The 24,706-nt window shown below is 43.4% G+C and overlaps 1 protein-coding gene across 3 annotated transcripts in view; it reads right to left on the minus strand.

Annotated features, from left to right (window-relative positions):
- dnm2a (dynamin 2a) overlaps positions 1-18,387 on the minus strand; it is a 36,244-nt gene extending 17,857 nt beyond the window's left edge. For all 3 annotated transcript variants that reach the window (XM_080856691.1, XM_080856692.1, XM_080856690.1), the window contains exons 1-10: positions 18,187-18,387; positions 6,737-6,810; positions 6,433-6,582; positions 5,772-5,975; positions 5,106-5,204; positions 4,209-4,369; positions 3,736-3,878; positions 3,450-3,585; positions 2,681-2,748; positions 1,753-1,891 (exon numbers count right to left, since the gene is read on the minus strand). In XM_080856691.1, coding sequence (XP_080712817.1) covers positions 1,753-1,891; positions 2,681-2,748; positions 3,450-3,585; positions 3,736-3,878; positions 4,209-4,369; positions 5,106-5,204; positions 5,772-5,975; positions 6,433-6,582; positions 6,737-6,810; positions 18,187-18,347 — 1,335 coding nt within the window. In that variant the 5' untranslated portion in view covers positions 18,348-18,387. The remainder of the gene's footprint in view (positions 1-1,752; positions 1,892-2,680; positions 2,749-3,449; positions 3,586-3,735; positions 3,879-4,208; positions 4,370-5,105; positions 5,205-5,771; positions 5,976-6,432; positions 6,583-6,736; positions 6,811-18,186) is intronic.
- Between the last annotated feature and the right edge of the window lie 6,319 nt (positions 18,388-24,706).

Genomic DNA, 24,706 nt, shown 5'->3' on the forward strand with positions numbered 1-24,706 from the left:
ATTCTCTGTGGTAAGATGTTAGTTCAGAGAAATGGAGAGAAATGGAAAATGGGGGGGGGGGGGAGAGTTGGTAATAAAAGACAAGAGAGATGAAAGACTTAAGAGACAAGGGGAAGTGTCTTTATTTCTTTTACTCAAGTGCAGTTCCTTCTTCATCCAAGGGGGGGGGGGGGGGGCACATGAGCTCTGTTTCTATGGTAACGCCTGAGGGCTCCACACAGAGCCTGAGGTGTCATCAATTGTTTTGCTTCTCTTAAATGCCCCTTTGGCATTTCACTGTAGCTGAACAGCCACGAGAATGTCAGCCTACAGTTCAGGGTCAGAGAAGGTAGTTCAGAATTTTTTTTATCTTTTACCACCAAACCAAGGGTGTGTGTAGGTGGGGGGGTGGTTGTATATGAATAAATGAAGAAATAATTTATAGGAGCCAAGAACCAGATGGCAGCGCTGAGATGGGGGAGAGAATGCAAAGGACGTGCCTCAATTTGGCAAAGTTGATTTGCATGAGATTGGCGGTGCGCCGTGGGGGTAAAAGCTGAGATATTCACTCGCCAGGCTGGGCACTAAAACCCAATCATGGAGGGTGACCGAGGGCTCTGGGAATGAAGGCTTTCATGAATGGCCCTACTGATTGGTGAGGGAGCTATGCGGGGAAGGGTACGTGGTGGTGGTGGTGGTGGAGACAAGGGGGGGGGTTTACAGCGCAGGAATCAATCCCAAGGCCGGAAGATCTTTTTCCGCTTGACAATCTTTCATCCGCCGCCTTGGATTCTCTCCAGCGCCCGGTTACCTTGTCGCCACTCCTCCTGATGAGCGTGGTGAGCTCAGACACCACCAGGTCCACGCATCTCAGACTGGGCTCGGTCAGTTTGCGGACCTGCTTTTTGACGATGGCCTCGAAGGCCAGGTCAGGAGTGAAGAGCCCCGTTCTGAGGCACCGTGAGGGGGTTTAACAATCAAGAGAGGGCATCAGAGAGAGAGAGGGGGGGGTATCACAGAGAGGGCATCAGAGAGAGCGAGAGAGAGGGCATCACAGAGAGGGCATCAGAGAGAGAGAGAGATAGAAAGAGAGACAGAGACAGACAGGGAGAAGAAAAAGAAGAAACTTAGTTTGGTTAGTGGATCATCTATAATCTACACCATGGCCAAGATTTGTAAAAAGGGGTTCAGTAGTGGGACAAACCACCGGTTCCACACATCCTTATCGCTCTAAAACTTCCCTTGAAACGGACCACCTACAACACACCTATCTAGCTGCTGCCAGTAATCTAAGATGAGCACTATGCTCCAGGCCTGGAGGAGCGACGCAGGGGAGGTTTGCCCCGGCAGCTTGTCCCTCGAACCGCAACCAAGAGATGCTCGGCTGAGACGCATCGCGAGACGTGCGTCCCTGACCACCATCCCTGAACATCCACCAGACGGCCACAACAACCCAAACACACCACGACACACAGGGGAGCCCGCACAGCCTGATAGAGGGGTCACACTGCCACTGCCACTGCCCCAAGCTACCACAAACTACCCCACCCCACCCCCACCCACATCCACCCTCTTATCCCTCATCTCCACCACATCCAATCTCCCATGCACTCTCTCCCAGACTCTAACCCTCTATGGTGGGCTTCAAGGCAGTGAGGGTCCCCCCTCACAGACTGGTCAGAGGCTCCCTGTAGCCAGGCAGAGGGTGGGGGGGGGAGGGGGGCAGGAGGAGGAGAGTGGATTGGTAGGCCACCGCCGCCCCCTCCGCTGTACCTTTCTGGTGCAATCCCTGACTGTGTTGATGAGCTCCTGAATGACCATATCGATACATATGATACAGGGCGCTTTCACCTTTACGATCTGCTTTTTCACGATGGCTTCGAACGCCAGGTCTGGAGTGAACAGCCCGGTTCTGAGAACGCATAAGAGGACAGACAGACGGAGAGACAGACAGACAGACAAACAGAGGGACCGACAGACAAGCCAACAGAAGACGGGACCGAGAGGCAGACAGACAGACAGACAGACAGACAGACAGAGGTAGAGTGACAGGCAGACATGGGGACAGTGTGAAAGACAGACAGAGAAAGCAGAGACGGAGAGAGGAAGAGTGACAAGCAATTTGATAGCATTTCGTTAAAAAAGAGACAAGGAAACATTCCAAACATGTGTATACATGAGGGGCAGGAGGAGGATGCAGAGTTGTGTTGTGAGAAACAGAGAGAAGTCCAAAAGAAAGCCAGTAAGGCGGCAAAGAGAGAGAGAGAGAGAGAGAGAGAGAGAGCGAGAGAGAGAGAGAGAGAGAGAGAGAGAGAGAGAGAGCGAGAGAGAGAGAGAGAGAGAGGGTGATGGGGGAAGGAGGAGAGAATAACACATGTTAAGATCAACACATAAAGCACTACTCTAAAAATCTCCAGAGACTGAATGGTGGGAAGACAGGGTCTAAGACATTCAGGTGGCATGCCTAGTGCTAAGTCAGTGAGTGATGGTGGAGAGTGTGCTGGATCAGACTGCACATGGGGGAGAGGAAGTAAAGGGGGTGGGGGAAGAGGGAACAGAAGGGGAATGAGAGCAGAGTGACATCATAATGAAAGGATGAGTGCGTCTCCCTATGGCTGGTACTCCTCTCCGCTGCGTGGGAGTTAAGTTAGAGGGGGCAGGGGGGCGCTGGGCGCTGTGGGGAGGCTCCAGCTGGACTTGCCTGACACCATGGACGTTCTTGATGGCGTGGCTGATCTCCTTTCTCAGCTCCTTCTCATCAAACACAATCTGAAGATGGAACAAGGAGATATTGAGTCAGTCAACACAACACACACACAAATGCACGGCCATAGAAATATTTTAACACACCCACACACACACCCACCAATCTGGTCCTTAGCTAATCCAGAGTGTGCAATGTGAAAGCATTTTTTTTTTGTGCTAAAAGATTGGTGGATGATCAGTCAAGAACCAGGTTTAATCTTGTACAGTGATGCGCATCAAGGGAGAAAGACAGAGGTTTCACTTGGTCTCATCTGGTCAGCTATTGTAACATTTCAGTTTTGATATCCTACATAGCAAGAGGGGTGTCACCCCATAGCACCATCCCTCCATGAATATGTTTCAGTCTGCTACCCTTGTAGATGGGAATCTCCACAACATCTGTTCACAGGTTAAATAAGGTGATCCAGCTGTGAGCAAATGTCTCAGAGGCCTGTATTCATTGGGGTAAGGATTATCAAAAACACTTTGATATGACCAAGAGAAGAGGGGTGGTGAGAACTCATCCACACCTCTCTCAGGTAATTTCATCTCACAGTATATTTAACCAGAAACTCTTTAATTTTAACCAATTCAAGTACAATTTAAAGCAACATACACAAATACATTTAAGATTCATTGGATTATTTATAATTGTCCATCATTATTAACTCTGATATCCAACTCCTTTAGATGGATATGTGAGGCCCTGGAAGGATCGGCCTTACCTTGACCAGCTCAAAGGGGAAGCGCTCGTGGAAGATGCGGTTGATCTTGGCTCCGCCCGACAGCTCCTTAGTGTCCACCTGGTCCCCGGAGCCCTCGATGCGCTTCTCAAAGTCCACGCCGAACTGCTGCACCATCCTGCAACGACGAGGACAGGCGGCACTCAGTGAGATTCTGAGTTGTCACTCCAAAAGCACCACCCTTTCCTCAAGCACCTCCTCTTAACTACATCACACAGCTCCCGAAAAACTCAGGAAAAAAACAGCTCTCCCCCTCCCTCGTACTCACTGGAGGAGGGCCTTGGTCTTGCGGGTGGGGTCATCTGGTCTGTAGTTCTTATACTCTTCTACCTCCTTCTCCAGGGAGAGAAGCTGAGACTGCAGCTTACTGCGCAGGCCAGGCAGTGTGTCCCGGATGTGGTTGGTCAATTGCTGTAATGGGGGATAAAGGAGATCAAAAACGAGCTGACAGACAACAAGACCACAGAAGACTACAATTGCTGTGGTTCAGCTGGCAGAGCCAGGTGTTTAAAAACACCAAGGTCAAAGGTTTGTTTCCCAGGGAGCACACTCGTTAATGAATTGTGAACCTTACCCTGCTATATACATATACATATACATATACATATATATACATATGGCTTTGAATAAGTCAATAAATAACATGTCATGTTGTGTAAGTAGTGAGTGGTAGGCAGTGGAAATGGGACGTTCAAAAGCCTCTTTGTCCAGAGGGCAGAGTGTGAATGAGAGACTGCACACCTGGTTGAGGGTCTTCTGCAGGTGTGGGGTGCCCATGCGCTCTGCAATGTGTCTGTAACTGGGGTGAGACAGGAAGAACTTCCTCTCGGCGGCCAGCGCAACTTTGATGTCCTTCTTGCCGTCGATGTCCTTCTGACTGCGGTTCACTACCCCAATGTAGCCTGTGGGGCACACACGCACGCGTAAAATACGCTTAATTGGCAAACAGTGGGATATACATGACCGTTAACTGTATCAGCCGTATTCATTTGTGGATTACCTGCTGGAAGCAGCAATTAAAAGAGGCAAAATAGAGCTCTGTGGAATAGCCTAGGCTATATGACATGACAGTTTGCATGTGTGGAAGTCCTAAAGGTTTCTGGTATGTGTCTTACAGCTAAACTATTACCCTTACTGTACAATAATGTAACTTGTTATGGTAACAGTCTCAACTGCTTTAGGGAACAGTGGGTTTTTTTTCCCCTTGCTAATTTCATCAGGAAAAAAGGTTACGTTTTGGCATAGCCTATATGAAAATTTTTGACCCTCAGGTACCTATCGGGCAAGACTGTTACTTTAGTAAAAAAAAAAAAAAACGTTTGCACACCTGTTGCAGTAATCCCCTTCCATTAGTTCTGTGGCATTTAGGAAGGGCGTGACTAGCCGAAAAGACAACATGGCCCGGTGAAATATGTTTGCGTTTTCTTTGCATGCACAAGGACAAGAACGGCAGGTATAAATTCGCCTAGGCAAAACACTGTAGTTTGAGTGTGTGTGTGTGTGTGTGTGTAAGTGTGTGTGTGTGTGTGTGTGTGTGTGGGTCTGTGTGTGTGTGTGTGTGTGTGTATGTGTGTGTGTGTGTGTGTGTTTGTGTGTTTGTGAGGCAGTGTTTGTGTGTGTGAGGCAGTGTTTGCTTACCTCTACGCAGAGGCAGCAGTTTGTTTTCCAGGATATCTCTGGCGTCTGTCCCTTCATCCATCAGATCCAGCTTGGTAATGACGCCAATGGTGCGCAGGCCTGGGGAACAGATCAATACTGTGAACGCTCCCATCTCTCACCCACTCCTGATGACTGGACACCCTCCAATACAGCTGCCCTGAACACGTAGTTACATGTACCGAGACCTTCCTTCATTTCCAGTTCATAAAATACATACAAAGGACCACATAGGAGAGTGTTTATGGTAGAAATGATTTTACACTTCACTAGTTTACGGCAAACGTACCACACAATCTACCTGGTATTATGAACAATATATTTATCTGCACGGGTGAATATGTTGTCTTTTGTTGTATTACCAACGCACTGAAAATAGTCTGTAGTCTCTCTATTATTTGGTCTTATTTTCCTTTTATTCAGTTTTCACAAGGCCTTTCAGACACAGTGTTCTCTGCACTCAAAAAATGCAAAGCCCGCTTCCTGGAATGTCAGTGTGATCCAGAGCATGTTCAACGCCATTAGAATTTGGGCAAACACTTTTCTCTTTTGTAATCAGTATGTACATGTACATGTACTCTGCCATTTGACTGAAAGGCAGGCTTGGAGTGCCCAGTAGCAGCCTCCTCTCGCTCCTCGGGGACCTACCCTGTGGGTCAACTTCCTTGGCAACCTTGAGAGCGTCGGAGTTGGCCAGGTCGGAGTTGGCGGGCGTGACGGCCAGGATGAGGCAGGTCTCCTTGGTGATAAACTGCATCAGCATGTCCCTGATCTGGAATTCGATGTCGTGTGGCTGGTCCCCCACCGCGACCTTCGTCATCCCCGGCAGGTCAATAAGGGTCAGATTCAATACTGAGAAGGAGAGAGCGAGCAAGAGAGGGAGAGAAAGAAAAAAAGAAAGAAAGCAAGCATGTGACATTTTCAATTAAGCTGATATATGTGTGTGTGTGTGTGTAAGCACAGGCCTGTTCCTGCTGTCTGTCTGTGACCCTAGTTGGAGATTGCAGGGGAGTAAAATGCTCCAGGGCCGAAGTATTACATGTAACATGTTACATTACAGGGGTTAATTCCCTTTCCTTTCCATTTTAATGGCTGTCGGACTCAGTCCGGGCTCGGTTACTCCTCTGTCGGTCGCGGGCCAGGCTCAGACAGAAAAATTCGGCCCAATCCATGCTCTAGTGTGTGTGTGTGTGTGTGTGTGTGTGTGTGTGTGTGTGTGTGTGTGTGTGTGTGTGTGTGTGCGTGCGTGAGAGAGAGAAAAAGAGTAAGTGTGTTTGAGTGTATATGCGTATGTTTATAGGTAGGTTACCATTAGGGGAGTAGACTTTGAGGTTAATGGGGATTGAAGAGATGCCCTTGTTGGAGCCTGTGATGCGGTCCGTCTCTGCCTCGATCTCCTGCCGCACCTCGTCAAAGTCCACAAACTTTTTACCCTTACAGTGCAAGAACTCTGCATACTCTGTAGACACAGTCACACACACAAGGGTCAGACAAAGGGTCAGATATAGCTTGTGCAGAACAGGTCAAAACTAAAAATCATAAGGATAACACTGCCTTGGATCCTATTTTCTTCGAAGAACATTTAGTTTTATCAGTGCAATCAATCTGTTTACCTGCTTTGTTGTTGACCAGCTGCAGAACAAGAGGCCTGCGGGTTACGATACCTGACCCTCGGGGAAGAAAGTCCCTGAAGAGACAGAAAAAGGGGAAAAAAAGAAAATAAGTGAACAGAGAATTAAATTACAGTTTGACCATTCACATTTTTCTCACACCCACACGCCCAGGAAGACTATTGACTGTGGCCTGTTAAACTGGTTAGGCCGGGGTCACAGTCTCCTCTGGGCGTTCTCTCTCAGACAAGCCTTTCCTGCTGGTCCATTCAGGGCTGCTCCCCTGGGCCGGCTGTAGGCTAACGTCTCATACCCACTCCTGTCTGCAGCGGTACAGCCTGAAAGACTCACTCCTCAGCACATGGAAGGACTTACTTTTCCCAACCGCTTAACCTACATACGGAAGAGCTATTTGCAGTTGAATTTTAAAGTGTGTGTCTGTGTGTGTGCCTGTCCGTGTGTGAGTGTGTGAGTGTGTGAGTGTGTGTGCATTACATAAGTATCAGGGATATTGATCAGATCAGATGAGTTACTTCTAATTAACAGAACATATGTGGATGTGGTTATATTGTTGCATTAGCTTTCAAAATATTGGTTCTGGCAAAACTTTACCTAACCAGTAATAAAGCAAGCATTGATTTCCCCCCCCCCAATAATTTGTATGACTATTCCAACACCAGGAATGCTCTCCGCAGCTGGTCCTGTGATGATCACCACAGTGGTTTTGTACAGCGGGCCGGGGACAACACTCCGCTGACAAGCAAAAACTGTCATTGGTCTCTCCTGTGAGCGAGTGAGTGTGAGTAATTACAAAACACTGCTTGTCTGCCTTTGTTCTCAGCCCAGACCACAACTATGACGGCCCCAGACCAGGCCCACCCATCATGCAGAGTGAGTCACAGGCAGGGACTCAGAGACACTGAACAGACCCTACTCTGGCCCTTGCCCAGCCCAGCCCAGCCCAGCCCAGCACAGCCCAGCCCAGCCCAGGACAGCACAGGACAGCCCAGCCCAGCACAGGACAGCACAGCACAGCACAGGACAGCACAGCACAGCACAGCACAGGACAGCCCAGCACAGCACAGCACAGCCCAGCACAGCACAGCACAGGACAGCACAGCCCAGCCCAGCACAGGACAGCAGCACAGCACAGCACAGCACAGGACAGCACAGGACAGCACAGCCCAGCCCAGCACAGGACAGCCCAGCACAGGACAGCACAGCACAGCACAGCACAGCACAGGACAGCACAGCAATCATCCAGAGGGACCATGAGGCCTAACTGCACTGAGCTGGAGTGTGCTCTACATCTGGTGTCAATCAGAGCTTCTGCTCGCTCACTCACACACACACACACACGCATACATGCATACACACACTGTCTGAGATGAACCTCATTCACAAGTACCCACAGACACAGACACACACACACACACACACACACACACACACACACACACACACACACACACACACACTGACAGGCATGTACACACATGGAGATGCATACATACAAATGTCTTCAAACGGACATAAGCTTATCCCAGATCACATCAGACCAGACCCACTGGGCCCAGATCCTCTGCCCCACATACAGCAGCCTGCTGTGGGGATGTGAGGAGAGTGGAGTTGGGCAGTGAATGGAGCTGCTGGGGCATTTGACATGTGCTGCCCCAGTGATGGAGGACCAGATTGAGGCCTGCCACAGGGGACGGGGCAAAGCCTGGCGTCTCCTCAGGGCGTTTCACTCCCGCCAGTGACTCAGAGTCGCTCCGAGAAGAAACAGAAAGTCTATCGTGGCAAACGGTGGGTTGGGTCTGTGATGACACACAATGGCCTTCATGGATTTCCAATGGGCCACTTTTATGGAGCGTGGCGTTGGGCATCATGTTGTAAACAACAGTGGGGGAAGGGAAGGGAAAAAAAGAAAGAGAGAGAGAGAAAGTGAGAGAAAGAGAGAGAACATGAAAAAGAAAGGAAGGCTCTATGAGCAGTGTTTGACTTGTTACACATTAATCTGCTCCGGCACTGGTTTTTGGCTGGCAGAGTATTGTTGACACTGGCGGATAACAACTATGGGGGTAGTCAAGCGGATTCTTGCCTAGGTGTGGGCAGGTGCGGGTAGAGAGTTGAGAGATTCCAGTCAGAACTAAAGCCTTATGATGTGTCTTATATTCTACCTCATATGCCTTTATGGTTCTTAAAATTAGATGTAGGGTTAAGCAGTTTTCTGTGTGTTCCTGAAAGTGCCATTTCTATCTGTGTGCCTCTGTGTTTCTCGGTGATAAGGATTAGGGTGTTTGGGTTATGTCTCGAAGGCCAAAGGTTCCTCTGACTCGTGAGAGCCTATCCTGCTTCAGATGGTATCTGGACAGGGTGGCACACGTGATCCGAACTCTGTGATTTACACAGCCAGCTCCCCCGCCCACCCCCTGTCAGACTAGGATACTTCAACTGAGACTTGCTCAGCTCTAGTCAGAGAAGCGGGTGAATCTATATGTCAAACCATGCTCTTTCTCCCTTGATGCGCATCACTGTAAATAAAACCTTGTTCCTAATTTTTCTACCATTGCCTGACTGAGTTCTCCATTCCTGTGGTAAAAAAATTAAAAATAAAAAATCCTACCAGAGCTTAGCTGAGGACAAGGCAGACCACAGAGATTTTACACAGACCTGGAGTGGGTAATGTATTATACATGATCAAATTCATGATGCAGTAACCATACCCCTACACTGATTGGCCATGTTTGTGCATTAGATGGCCCAAACCAGCCATAGAGAAACTTGTTCCTTGGCACCATGGTGGTTCAAACAGAAAGAGGCTAGCCAATGCTAAATGGCCGAGGCTAATGCCAAAAGCCTCCCCCGGGACAGACAGAAAGAGGTGTGAGGCATGATGGGATACAGTCGTTCTCCTACGCATACACGCCAATCGCACTGCAGCCACCCAATCCAATACTTCAGTAGCTTCGAAATGCTCTTTAACACCAGGATCCTATTTGTGAGGATCACTTAAAGTGAGGAAAGAATCAGAGATCCAAAACAAGCGGAAGGCCGTCACAAATTGACAAACAGTGACTAACAGTGAGCGCATTCAGACAGCAAAAAGACAGTTAAAGCTAAAATATACTAAAGCAATCATTGTGAAATAATACAACCATGAAGGATGCTACAAGCTAGGATCTCAAGGAAAAATAGGCTGTCTAAAGCGTGAGACTTCCCCTGCAAACACACAGACGGTCTTACAGTCTCCCAGAGAGAAAGGGGCAGGTGGGCCGACGTCCATTATTAATGTGTTGTAAATGATGAAGGAGGCAGAGCAGATTGTGTATCAAATCATATATTATGCAGAAGAAAAGACCAGCAGTCTGGGACACACGCACACGCAGACAAGCGCGCACACACACACACACACACACACACACACACACACACACACACACACACACACACTTCTTAAAAAGCCTCAGTTGATCTCACAGTGGTAAAAGGTGGAACTAATGCCAAGACTGCATGAAAAGTTTTAGTTTTTATTGTAGGGTGGGAATCGAGAGTATCTGGTTAGTTAGTATCTGGTTCGCCTTTGACACTAGTCAGCCATGTTGCCGCTCTACTATCTTAACCCTGATAGGAGAGTGCCAGGGCATGTTGGAGTAAGTAAGCTTTGACGTGGGACTGTTGAAATGTTTTGTGTATGCGGTTGATGAAGATTGGTATCACAAAGGCAACAGATAATTGTTTTTTCCCCTGTCTATCTTTGAAGAAGTGGCAGCAGTTTCCTCAGAAGTTTGCTGCAAAAAAGGGAAGCAGAACTAGACACACATCAGCAGTCAGAAAAAAAAATAACTTCACCCCTGATGGCTACAGATAGGGCTGGGTGATGCGTCAACTTTATTAGGTATGCCAATATAATTTCAAACAAGATATAGGAGATAATACAGTTTATACTAATATAGTTTGATGTTGCGTTTCAACATCAAACTATATTAGTAATAGTTTCATGCTGCGTTGGTTACCAAGCGCTGTGCCGTGAGGCAAGGCCAGGTGTGCGTTGGGATTTTGTGACGGCAATACATTATTTTTGCAATATACAACTATACAATAGTTATGAATTAACTCTTTTGCAATAAAATATCAGCATCGATGGCTAAGTACCAGTAAGATTTGTAACAAAATATCAACTGTTACATAACTAATGTCCCTTGTAAAGCTGTGCTAGTGTTTGTTCCTCTTCTTCCTCTCTAACATTCTCTGCGCAACCCCACCCTCAGACTCCTGCTTTGTCTGCAGATGTCTGTCTAGACCCCTTAGAGGCCAACAACGCCAGCTCTATATTTTACTGTCACGGCCACAGAAGGCCAGAATGTTTCCATGAAAGTTAGAGTTATTAATGGTATTCACTTACATTCAATACACCTAAAGACTACTTCAGAGTGACCCTTGTCAATAAAGTAGGTAGACACTGTATCTATGTATCTATTTTGGTACATTTTCATGTTCTTGCATAGTACCGCTGTCACTTCTGCCAGTCCTTAGTATGAAAAGTGGAGGTTCCGTTTAGTGTTAAACAGTAGCCTACATGTTTAGCTAGCCAAAAAAACAGTATGAGTACAGCCAGGTCTGTGAACCGTTAACATTACTATACAAACATTGTCAACTATGGAACCAGCGGCCGGTCTGATTAGCTAACTGTTAGCCAACATGGGTTGTAAGCCAACTTCAGTCAGTGCCTTTCTAAATTAATGCACTTCTCAGAAAGACAGAAGGCAATTATCCTACCTGTTTATGATTATGAAATAAATCTGTGGTTACGTTCAAGGCGCTTGCAGTGGTGTTTATTGTAGGCTATTCTATGGTTTAGTACTGGCCTTCTGCTGACAAAACAAAAGCAGTTGTGGCGTTTTGCCCACTGCACATTTTGTCGGGGTAGGTGAATAAAGGTATCTTTGATGGCAGGTTATAATCACACAGGGTTATGGTTACATAGGTTTTTCACAGTATACTATATCACTTAGTGGAACTGTCAAGAGATTTTCTTTGCCCTCTTATGAGCTCATTTAGAGCAGCCTTTGCTTCCCCCTGACACTAATATATAAATAAATATATTGCCTATTATTCCCCCAAATCATAATCATAATATTATATTATGTAATAGTATTTTATTATGTAATAAGTCAGTTTAAAAAAATTATAATAATGTGAAATCAAAACCTATATGCACTATTCGTATTATATTTTGATATAATATATATTATTAATAGTAGGGGTGGGGGAAAAAATCGATTATTCGATTTTAATCGATTCTCTCTAAAACGATTCTGTCTCGATTCAGAAAAGTTCATAATCGATTTTGTAATTTAAAAAAAAAAAAATTTTTTTTTTTTTTTTTTTTTTTTTTTTTACACATCCATTTTATGTTGAAATGCAAGCTGCATCGATTATTGGATTGTTCATAGAAAGTCAAAATTGTGACAAGGAAAAGCTTTTTCTCTCATAAAAAATAGAGAAGGTAATTCATCTGTTGATTTTCTTTAATTATCAAACACAAAGTAGGAAGTGTAGCAAAGACTAAGTAGCAAACTCAAAAGTTTTAAAAGTCGAAATGGATTGATAATCGTTTTATCGGTTTAAAATTGATAATCGTTTTTTTTACACATCCATTTCATGTTGAAATGCAATTATCGATTGATTATCGAATATCAATTCGAAACCAATAAAACGATTATCGATGAATCTTGACTATTGAATCATTTGAGTTTGCAACTCAGAGTCTAAATTGAAGAAAATCAACAGATGAATTACCTTCGCTATTTACTTTATTAGAGTAAAAGCTTTTAATGGTCACAATTGTGACTTTCTATGAGCAATGCAATAGTCGATGCAGCTTGCATTTCAACATAAAATGGATGTGTAAAAAAAAAAAAAAAAAAAAAATTTTTTTTTAAATTACAAAATCGATTTTAAATCGATAATCGATAATCGATTTTAAATCGAATCGTTGACCTCTGAATCGATTTTGAATCGAATCGTGAGGTGCCAAGAGATTCCCACCCCTAATTAATAGTATTATCCATTTAGTTTATACACATTTTTATTTACATTTTTTTCATCTATATATTTTCAAAAAAAAGAAGGAAACCCTGTCTTTGTATTTTATTTGATCACAGTCTGTTAGAATAAAGGTGCTTGTGACATCTCACATGTGGCTTTGACTAACAACTGAAAATTTAGCCCACACACAGAAAATATAGATTATATATATTGTGTATCAGTATTCAGCCTAAACATACCGGAATATGATCTTGGTCCATATCGCTCAGCCCTCGCTTCAGAGGATGTAAGTGATGGTACAGACATGGCCAACAAACACAGCCGGGCTAAGCCAGTCTCTCGCTCTCCAGATCAGTTTGAGTTTGAACCCTAACCTGAGTGTGTGTTTGGATCTCACCAGACCATCAAATTCTGTTCTGCCTAAGATTGTGACAGCTCCCAAACCACCCAGCAAAGTGGAGGCACCAGGGCTTTTCAATCAACCTTTATTGTTCACAAAGGAAAAACACAATTCAGAGCAATGCAATTCCAGGCAATCTGGAGGTCATTAGTCCTGACTGCTCTGTAACGGCCTGGTGGCCTGCCTAATGGCAGTGATTGCCCTGGAGCCATGCTAGAAGCACATGCTAATGGAATTAAGCATATTTTTTTGCCTGGTGGTGTTTGTGGGCCAACATGAAACGAGGCAACCTTTGGTTTATTAGAGTGCAGCTATTTGACAGAGGGGTGGGACAATAAAAGGACACTAAGAGGGCTCAAGAGAAAGAGGGGGGAGAAAACAAAACAAAAAACAAGTGCCATTGTTAATTTGCGCATTTTGTTCATGGTTAAATGGAGAGATTGAGAGAGATAGACATTCTGTTCGCAGGTTAATGATCTTTCACCAATCCAGATGTGTATAATAGCCCTGTGGGATCATATACATTGGTGAGATAGTAAGAATGGGTGGGCCTTGTGGTTCCTTGTCTTAGACACATGACACTCCTCCACGCAGTTGGGCGGTGTGACGTTTGATAGGAGGCCTTTCAAAAGAGCAGGAAAATCTGGCAGCACCTGTTTTGCCCCAACTCACTCAGTCTCTATCACTCTCCCCCTCTCTTTCTATCGCGCGCACGTGCACATGCACACACACAGTGGACACACCCATTTGGGGTACAGATGTGATGCCTCGTTGCTGACTCACGGTTCTATTAGATTAAATCCTGAGATGTGTTTTGCTCTCGCAGGACAACCTCTCTTTTTATGGCTCCAGAGAATAACAGCCACCCAGTGTAAACTCAATCACACCCTGGGCACAGCACTCCATGTCAGGCAAACTCAATCAATCCATGCTGCACATAAATAACTGTGCAGCATCTAGGAGCACTGGGAGCCTGTTCAACTGCCTTGCTGAGAACAACCTCGCTTACAACAAACCTACTTACTTTGACAAAAGACAGCCGCCAAGGAAACCCTCTCCTTACAAAAAGAACCGTTTGCTTTCACTTGGTTGTTTAAATATTAAACATGAAATCCGTAGCTGCCATTGTGAGGTAACATTACATTGGGTCATGTAAGACTCCAAGAAGGAGAAAGAGTTGGGGCAGACAGATATAGCCACGTTTTCTTAGTTTTTTGTAAGGGCTCCGATCAAATGCCACACAACCAAACAGCAGGGAAGGAGCTTTGTGAGTCTAACACAGAGAACCATTGCACAAGGCCCACCCATCCCCACTATCCCACCAATAACCATGAATCCACAGGGCTGTCATACACATCTGGACTGATGGTAGGTTATGAACCTGAGAACAGAATCATTAACCCCCTTTGATAACTCAGAGAAAGTTACCAGGTGCCCTGGTCTGCTCTTGTCACTTCAATTCCTTAACCTGGGGATCCCCAATCTACCTGTAATTACAGCCCCATCAGTATCCTACCTATAATGGGTAGCTGAGCAAAATATCCACCACCTGAATAAAAGCCCCTACCAATTACTCAACTGAAAAGGCCAACTGTTTCTTAATAGAAAAAGTCAAATCATGGATAGGTGTGGCGTTGTCGGTGCGGTGTTTCTTGATCTCAGGAAAGCATTTGATACTGTGAATCTGATAGTTCTTCTATCTAACTTTAACCTTTCTGTCGATGCCCTTAAATGGGTAGAGTCCTACCTCTCCAACAGATCTCAATTACTCTTTGTAAGTAACCACCACTCAGAGGCTAGTTCATTGGTGTCCCACAGGGATCTATACTGGGCCAATCCTATTTAGTGTATATTGGTGACCTGCTTTCCTCTTGTCCTGAGGTTAATATCCATATGTATGCTGATGACACTGTATTGTATGTCCACACATGAAAACAGAACTCGCTGCCAAACTTACAAACTTCATGGTCAATGTTACAGCATGGCTCAATTAGTGTTGTCTGCAAATGTGTCTAAAAACTGTCGCCATGTTCTTTACCAATAAAACTGAATCTACTGAGAAAAGCTACAGGTTGTAAAACAATGTAAATACCTTGGAATCTTGATAGACTCCAACCTCAACTTCAGGGCTCAAGTAAAAATCAAAGTTAAAATCAAAATAAATCTAGTCTAGTTTAGATTGATAAGAAATTACATGTCCACTGCCAAGCCACTTTGTAACCTCCTAAAACCTAATTAAGCATGTAAATGTCATTAACTACAAAATCAACCCATCACCACTCAGAGATTTTGACAGCACAAGAAAAAACTCAGATTGGATCACGAGAGGAGTTACAAGTGGGGACTGCATTATTCCATCTAGCATTCCATTGTCTGTCTTCACAAGAACAGAACTCTACTCTACTCTACTCTAACACATATCAGAAACCTCAGCACATACAAGTGATTTAGTTCTCAAAAATTGGGCATCAATAGTCAAATCTGTCAGCACACTTCCTTTTTCCTACCGCCACATTGTTAATGTCTGTCTGTGAATTTTGTCTCTTTGTTTGTTTTTATTCTTAGGGAGTCTACTGTAAAATCTGGCCAGGTACTACAATGGAAAATTAACCTTTTTGGTTAAATGTAATATTTACAATTTAAACACAATATTTATAATTATGTTAATTAATGTATACTGTCCCTGTTTAATAAATACATATTTATAATTATGTTCATTCATGTATACTAATGTCCCGGTTAAATAAATAAATACAGCAAAAATAAAAATAAAACATTGATGGAAAACCATTCCAGGCATTCTGTTTCATTTCATTCCATAATGAAAATAGCAGCTTGGGTGTCAAGGTCTTCCCATATACAAAGATTAAAGGTGACAAAAGCTGCAAAACTGGCATTGACAAACTCCAAAAAAAAAAGAAAATCACAGCAATCCGCAACTACCTCAAGATAGTGTGAATGCCCGTGCCTGACCTCTAGCACTTTCCTTTTGTGCTTCCGCAACGTCGAGCTGCTGAGGCCAACATCATGCAATGCAGACAGTCTGTTGAAAGTGACCTCTGTCCTGCTGCACCCTTCAGCAGATCCTTAATGTTGGCCATACAAGTTGGCTATGTGCTTGACTGCTATGAGAGAGGACTTTGCACTTAACATGTTGGCTTATATGTGAGTGGGTTAACAAAGGATTTCTGTGTTCCTATAACTGTATGGGAACATAAAGAGTAAGGGGCAGGGAGGTGAGAGGGAGGAATCGAGAGAGATAGAGAGAGAAACACAGCAAGAAAGAGAAAGAAGAGACATAGAGAGTAGGAGGAAGGGAAGATGAGACGGGGAGAAGGGGAGAGAGGGGGAGAGAGAGAGAGAGAGAGAGAGGTCGGAAATGCTACACTCAGGAGATTTGTTGTTGTTCTGAATGGGTAAACCTGCTTGACAAGCTAGTGTTGAAACCAAATAGACTTTATCTGACTGATAGAGGGTCAACCCCATATGAAACACTACATGCCATTTGACTTATTACACAGTTGTCAGGTTTGAGTCCAAACATTAAATCTATTGAAATATGTCTGACGCTGTAATTTTGAGGACATGTTTGTGTTTTATGGAAACATGAAAAAGTTTACAAATATCCTTGTGCAGTTACTAAAACTTGATTGTCTATTTTTCCATGTGTTTTAATACATTGTATACATTTTCAAAACTGAAAGCAAGCAAATGCATTAAAATTACTCCAGACAAATGCTCAAAATGCATTGTACGCATACTCAAACTACAAGTTGAAACTAAAAAACTGTCAATTACTGCCAATTGGTATCAAAATCTTAAAGAAGAGTTGGACTTGAAACATAGCTTAATTTGCATTGTCAATATATATATTTAAAAAAAAAAAAACATGAAAACCTAACAGAATGGTTGCAGGAAGTCTAATCTACAGAAGTGCCTGAGGCAACAATATGTTGTCTTCAATCTCCTATTAGCCATGCTTTCCACTCCATCTCTAAAGCAGGACACAGGGAAGATGCAAGACCTGCTGGCTCGTCTAGGCGTGGCTGCAGGTTATAAATAGTCCAAAGCGGCACACACCTGAGTTTACCTGCGCGCTGAGTGCAGCACAATGAAATCACCAGCTGACCAACGAGTGGCTAACTTATCAATAGAATTCACAGTCGACATGTCTGTGCAGAAACACAAACAATACTTCAAGGATAAAAATCCAAACCCACTTCCGGACTTAACTTAACAGGTGTCATGTAAATAGCAGTTAAGATATGTACTACCTAATTTAAGTTCAACGTTGTGAATTGTGTAGTGTTGACGACAGGCTTCCACTTGTTACACAATGACAACAAGTCACTCAAAAGTCATACTGAACATAAAAAGTTTCCGAACGACTACCACTGCAACAACGCCGTGAACGGTAGTAGACCACAATACTGATACACACAACTTTTTGTGGCACGTACAGAATGAGCATTTGATCACAAACGGTAACTACATTGGGAGCACACTACATACTCATATTGCTAGGAAGAACCAGAAGTCACGCTAGTTTCCGTCTCCGTTGTCATTCTCCAACCATCACATAAGGTCTGAACCGCTTCGTTTCTATTTTCGTCTATCCCCCCAAACGTTTCGCATGCCGTAAGATGTAACGTTAACGTAGCATACCATGTCGTCATGTACTCAATTGATTGTTTTACAAAAAAAACATTGTTCAGAATAGCAGTCGCCTGCCATGCAAATGTCTCATTCTCGCTACATCTAGGTTGTGTCTGACAGGGCTTCCATTTCAATGAGTCTGGGCGAACAGTAGCAGATTCGATATGAGGCAAAACCTTACTCCTTCCTTGTTACAATTATGAAAACCCACGAAAACAAAATAGATATTCCGATGAAACGCAATTGAAAACACAACTTTGTAAGTATAAAAGTGTTTATAACTAGCTACCTAGCTGGCTAACGTTAGTTAGCTGCTAGCTTCCCGGCAGTGGTATGATCTACTGACCTGCCAACGAAGTTTTCCAAAACAGAGCTTTTCCCAGCGCTCTGTCCACCGACCACCGCTATCTGGGGAAGGTCCAAGTTACAACTCTGTCCGATTGAGCTGAAAGCATCCTGAAGTTGATTGATCAGGGGGATCAATTCCTCCATCCCCCGATTCCCCATGGTTTCACTAGATTCGTTAGTTCTCCGCAAAGCTAGCAAGCGGTCGGGAGACGATGGGTGGAAGGCCAGACGATCCACTTCCAGGATCAAATTCTAAGTAATGATTGGTTAAGACCAGTCACCTGACCGGAACGGAAAACACAATACGTTTGATTGGATAATACCAGGGACCTTTACTTTTTCGTTAAGTAACGGTGTAAATTGCCTGACATTTTTTCATTTTGTGAAGTTATAAGGCTAAATACTCAACCTACTTGTTAACCCAACTTTAACACCGTGTCAAATACGCTGTTAAAGGTTGCAATCTAGCGTAAATAATCGTTAGGTTAGCTAAATAAGCATTAGGGTGGCTTGGTTGTCAAACTTTTGACATCTTGGCTTGGTTGTTTATTTCTCATGGGGTTTCATTCTGACAACACGTCCCTTACCTGGAACGTCTGCGGCTGATGTCAAGAAGTGGCTGCACCGACTGGCCGTTACATGATTCGCAATGCAAAATAAACAAATCAATATAGCACATTGATGCAGTAGCCTAGAAATGCTAGGCCCCAACACACTTTCTCGTATCATGCTGATTATCATGCACCTGTTATGGAAATGATTTCCCGAAAATGTTAACAGAGAACTGAATCTCATGTTCAAATTTCTTTATTTAAGAAATGTTTTAAGAAAAACAGAAAACCTTGGTGATAGAAATTATAACCAAAATGTTTCAAATGAATGTCTTCGAGACAAATCTATTTACATTGTGGAATAGTCTTGACAGTGCCACATAACTCCCCGACATTGAAATTATGTACTGAGAGCTGAGGACACATTACAGCCACAAGTAGAGCTATCAATAAATCCATTTAACATTGATTTAGCCTGCAGGTGTTTTTAATATACTTTAACTTTAATATAGCACAGTAGCTCATGGTAATATCCCTGACTATGACCTCTGCTGCTGTGCAGACAAAAACACATGGTGTCTGTCTGTTTCCACTACGATGTCAAGACAACGTCTCAAAGACATTGGCCAAGATGAGTATTGTAGTGTATGGAGATACAGATAAGAATTCATTATTGTTTTATTTGGTATTAATGTGTTTACTATGACCTCTGACCTGTGTGCATTAATGCTTGCGCGTGATCTTGGAGCGCCCTCTTACTTCCCCAAAAAAAAAAAAAAAAAAAAAAAATTGGTGGCCAAACCTTGATGCCGACATAGAATCTCTAGTTAGTTATTGTCAGATATGTCAGTTGAACAGACACAAACCTGCCACAGCTCCTGTACACAACTGGAGTTGGCCTAACCGACCTTGGCAGAGGATACACACTGATTTTGCACAAAAAGGGAAGCACAACTTTCTTGTTGTGACTGATAGCTATTCACGTTGGCCTGAAGTAGCTGTAATGAGTAGCACAACAGCTGAGAAGACTATAGAGGTCTTGAGGGGATACTTCTCCACTTGGAGTCCCCAGATGAACTTGTGTCAGGTAACAGACCACAATTTGTATCTGCTGAATCGCAGACATTTCTGACAAATAATGGTATTAAGCACATTAAGAGTTCTCCTTATCACCCAGCTTCTAATGGGGCTGCAGAGCGTTTGGTACAGAATCTGAAATCAGCTGTGGAAAAAGGAAAGAATAGCAACATGACATTACAGCATTGTTTCCACAATTTTCTGTTCTGTTACAGGAGCACACCACAGTCTACGACAGGGAAAACTCCTGCAGAATTGTTTCTCAGACGTCAATTCAAAACAAGGTTGTCGCTCACCAAACCTAGTTTTACTGATTCAATGCAACAAAGGCAGGACACACAACAATCAAAACAAGTAGAGAAAATGGCTCAGGTTAGACGCTTCCTGCCAAAACAGAAGATGTTGGTTCGTAACCACAGGGGAGGGGAAGGTGTAAAATGACTACCTGGTACTATTGTGATGATGTTCGGTCCTGTCACTTACCTGGTGAAAGTTTATGGAAAAGTGTACAAGAGACATGTCAATCAAATGATCACTACTGAGATTGAGATGGAAAATGTATCAGATGGATCTAATGTGAATGTTAGGGATGTGAGTGTTGTACAAAATGTGTCTCATCATGCATGTGTTCTCACCACCCCTCTTCTCTTGGTCATCTCAAAGTGTTTTTGATATTCCTTCCCCCATGAATACAGGCCTCTGAGACATTTGCTCACAGCTGGAGCTTAATCAATTTCCCCTATGGACAAATGTTGTGGAGTGTCCCGTCTACAAGTGTACCTCTGTTTATCTCCCTTGATGCGCATCACTGTACAAGATTAAAGCTTGATTCTTGACTGATCATACTCAGACTGCGTCTACACTCCAATCTTTTAGCACACAAAAAAATGCTATCACCTGTCAGTGCAAATTAATATCAGCTGTTTTAGTCCCAATCGATGGCCTTTAAAAAGGTGTATCATTACCAAGGTGTCACACAAGAAACATCTCATGATGGGTAAAAGTAAAGAGCTCTTTCAACACCTTCGCAACCTTATTGTTGCAAAACATACTGGTGCAATTGTTTACGGACACATTTCTAAACTTCCTATTGTTACAGTAAGCACTGTTGGGGCCATAATCCGGAAGTGGAAAGAACATAATTTCACAATAAACTGGCCATGACCCAGGTGCTCCTCGCAGGATTTCAAGATCTCACTTTTGCAGAGGAGTAAAAAGAATTATCAGAGTTGTCCAAGGACCACTTGTGTAAAGCTTTAGAAAGACCTGGAATTAGCAGGTACAATTATTTCAAAGAAAACAATAAGTAATGTGGTCAACCACCATAGCCTGTATGCACGCTCACCACGCAAGACTCCATTGCTCAAGAGAAAGCATGTTGAAGCTCATTCAAAGTTTGCTGCACAAGATTTGGACAAGCCTGTGAAATGCTAGGAGAATATAGTCTGGTCAGATGAGAGCAAAATTAAACTCTTTGGATGCCATTTTGCACACCATGTTTGGAGGAGAAATGGCATTGCACATCATCCCAACAGTGAAGTTTGGAGGTGGGAACATCATGGTGTGGGGCTGTTTTTCAGCATAAGGTACTGGCAAACGTCATACAATTGAAGTAAGGATGAATGGAAAAATGTACAGAGACATTCTTAATAAAATCTGCTGCCATCTACCAGGATGATGAAGATGAAACAAGGGTGGACATTTCAGCAAGACAATGAACAGCCAAGGAAACTCTCAATTGGTTTCAGAGAAAGGAAATAACGCTGCTAGAATGGCCCAGCCAATCACCTGACTTCTTTGGAAAGAACTGAAGATCAGAGTTCATAGAAGAGGCTCAGGGAACTTTCAAGATTTGAAGACTGTTTGTGTGGAAGAATGGTCCAAACTCACACCTGAGCAATGCATACGACTAGTTTCTCCATAGTTGCTGTGTCATTTCACATTATTAGACATAACTTCATTTCTGAACTAATTTGTTTTGGTTTCTTTGTATGTTTGGATTACCTGGGTTGTTACCAACATCTGGTGAAAATGTTATGTCCATAGCACCTCTGGAAAAATATTTACTGAGAAAAGTGGTGACGTGTTCAATACTTATTTTACCTGCTGTACATAGTCCAAAGCGGTCCACACCTGAGTACCAGCTGACCAACGAGTACTTATCAGTAGGGTTGGGTACCGAGAACCGGTACCAATACGGCACCGGTTCCATACAACCGATACCTACCCGGACCGAAATGCAACGCAGATTTCGGTGCTTCCTTTCGGTGCCTGAGCAGATTTTTTTTTTTTTTTTTAATTTAAATTTTTATAATTTAACAAAACTAGCGATAGCTAACGAGATGTAACGTTAGTGGCGTAGAGCTTTCTGAGTACGACCTGTATACTTGTTGTGTTGCTAACAGATTTCGTGGGGCACATATAAAACTAGCCTGGCCATTACCAGCCTGTGACTCCATTTCATTCCGTCTTTCAGTCTGGGCCAACCCAATGCATTTTGGTTTCCGAGATGGGCGGGTGCTTATCTTGAGGTTTAAAATCATGGGAGTTCCCTTAACCAATCAGCAACGTTTAGTAAGCATTCGGTAGATTAAACTCTTCCCAAAGCCAGTTGGGAGAAGAGCTACGACGTCCTTTCCAATCATAAAACTTACAAGAAAATACTCTTGTTCTCCTTTTAATTTTCTGATGTTCTCGAGAGTTGAGACAACTTTTCCGATAGCTTTTCGTGTCTTTTCCTCCAAGGCGAGTTTTGCGTCACAGCTCTGAACTGTTCGCTGATTGGTCCTGCAAAATTTTGAGTTCTGGAGACGATTGTCAATGGGGTTGGGCCAGACTGAGTATGAGCTTGAAATCAATTCAGGCGGAAATACGTAGGCTGGTGTCACCAGGCTAATATAAAACTGCTCCATCTCCCAATGTAGACTCTCGCCTGTGTCGCTCACGCTGCATTCCGTATGGGACTAGTGGAAACGAGATTTGTGTTGAGTAGTTGCCATGGTAATGGGTTGACTTGCGTGTGGTTTCGGTTTCAAGATAAGTGTGGTTGTTCTAAGCAGAAGTTGGATACGCTTTATTAAACGGAGAGCTACCGTCTCATCCAAAGATATTCCTTCTCAATGTGAGTTCTTAAGAGAGCTCTCGGACGCTACAATAACATTGCAACAGTCTGACAGCGAAGAGCAGGCAGCCTTGCACAGAGCAAGCACAAACAGAGCTAGCCATCAATATAACGGAGAAAATGTCGAAAGGTAAACGATCAAAAGTGTGGCTGTATTTCGCACAAAAAGATTCAAACAACGCGACGTGCAGCATATGCAACAACAAAATTGCGTGTAAATGGGGGAGAGAACTCAAGAGGCTCTGAAGCTAAACTCTTAAAGGGGCAGTACACATTCACGAAACCAGTGGGTTTAAATAAATGCAAACTAATTAATATTTTTTTTACTCTGAAGGCAAACATGCTCATATTTCTGCAAAAGTATTACTGAAGTGTGAAGTGTGTGTACAGAGTGTGTTATGTATTTATTTATATTTATTTAAGTATACTGTAAACAGTTGTTATAAGTTAATATATTGTTCATAGTTGAAGTTAAAAGGTTTGAAGCCAAGTGTTTTGTATTTATTTTTATTTATAGTATACCTTAAACAGTTAATATATTGTTAAATTTGAAGAAAACTATTTGCCTTGGCAATAAATAAGCCTAATGTCTTTAATTTAAAAAAAAAAAAAAAAAAGTATCGGTTCTGGCACCGTTTAGGCACCGGTATCGTTTTGAAAGTATCGGTTATGTACCGGTATCGGAAAAAACCCAAACGATACCCATCCCTACTGATCAGTAGAATTCACGGTCGAAATGTCTGTGCAGAAACACAAACAATACCTCAAGGATAAAAAACCCCTTTCAGTTAAATGATCCTGACTTAACTTAAGAGGGGTCATGTAAATATCAGTATATAGATAGATATATAGCCTACTACTACTTCATTTAAGTTTAACGTTGTGAATTGTGTAGTGTTCACGAAAGGCTTCCACTTATTTCACAATGACAACAAGTCAATATACTGAACATAAAAAGTTTCCGATCGACTACCACTGCAACAACGCCGTGAACGGTAGTTGACGACAATCCTGATAAATACAACTTGTTGTGGCACGTACAGAAAGAGCATTTGATCACAAAAGGGTAACTACATTAGGAGCTCAATACACTAGTGCTTGGAAGCATAGACATCTATACATGTCTATGCTTGGAAGTGCCAGAAGTCACGCTAGTATCCGTCTCCGTTGTCATTCTCCAGCCATCACGTCTGAAGCGCTGATGTTAGCTTACTAGCTAGCAGTGTCAGATGCCAACGAAGTTTTCCTAAACAGAGCTTTTCCCAGCGTTCTGTCCACCGACCACGGCTATCTTTGGCAGATCCAAGTTACAACTCTGTCCGATTTAGCTGTAAGCATCCTTTAGTTGATTGCTCAATTCCTCCATCCCCCGGTTACTTGTTACCAGCAGTCACGCACGCACTGATATTTTGACTGCAAAAGTGGGGGGGTCGAAACGACTTGTTTTGAAAAGTGAGGGGTCCCCCCCCCAATTACATTGTCGCGACGCCCATGGGTGAATATCATATACAATCATATAAAACTATTTAGGAACTACGAGGGGTTACAATAGCGAGCTGTCATTCAACTTCCGATATCAAGCTGCTTCGACAGCGGAATGTGACAGCGTTACCGCCACTGATTGGCCTGGAGTGTGAGGGACGTAGGAGAGAAAAATCTAACCCTAAAATAAACATGATATCTTATCATTAGAAGTAGCTTTAGTGACACACAGACCAAACTCAGATCCCAGTCATTAATAATTTCAAACAGAGTCAAATATTGCTTAC

The sequence above is a fragment of the Sprattus sprattus genome (assembly GCF_963457725.1).
Source record: "Sprattus sprattus genome assembly, chromosome: 18".
Lineage (NCBI taxonomy): Eukaryota > Metazoa > Chordata > Actinopteri > Clupeiformes > Clupeidae > Sprattus > Sprattus sprattus.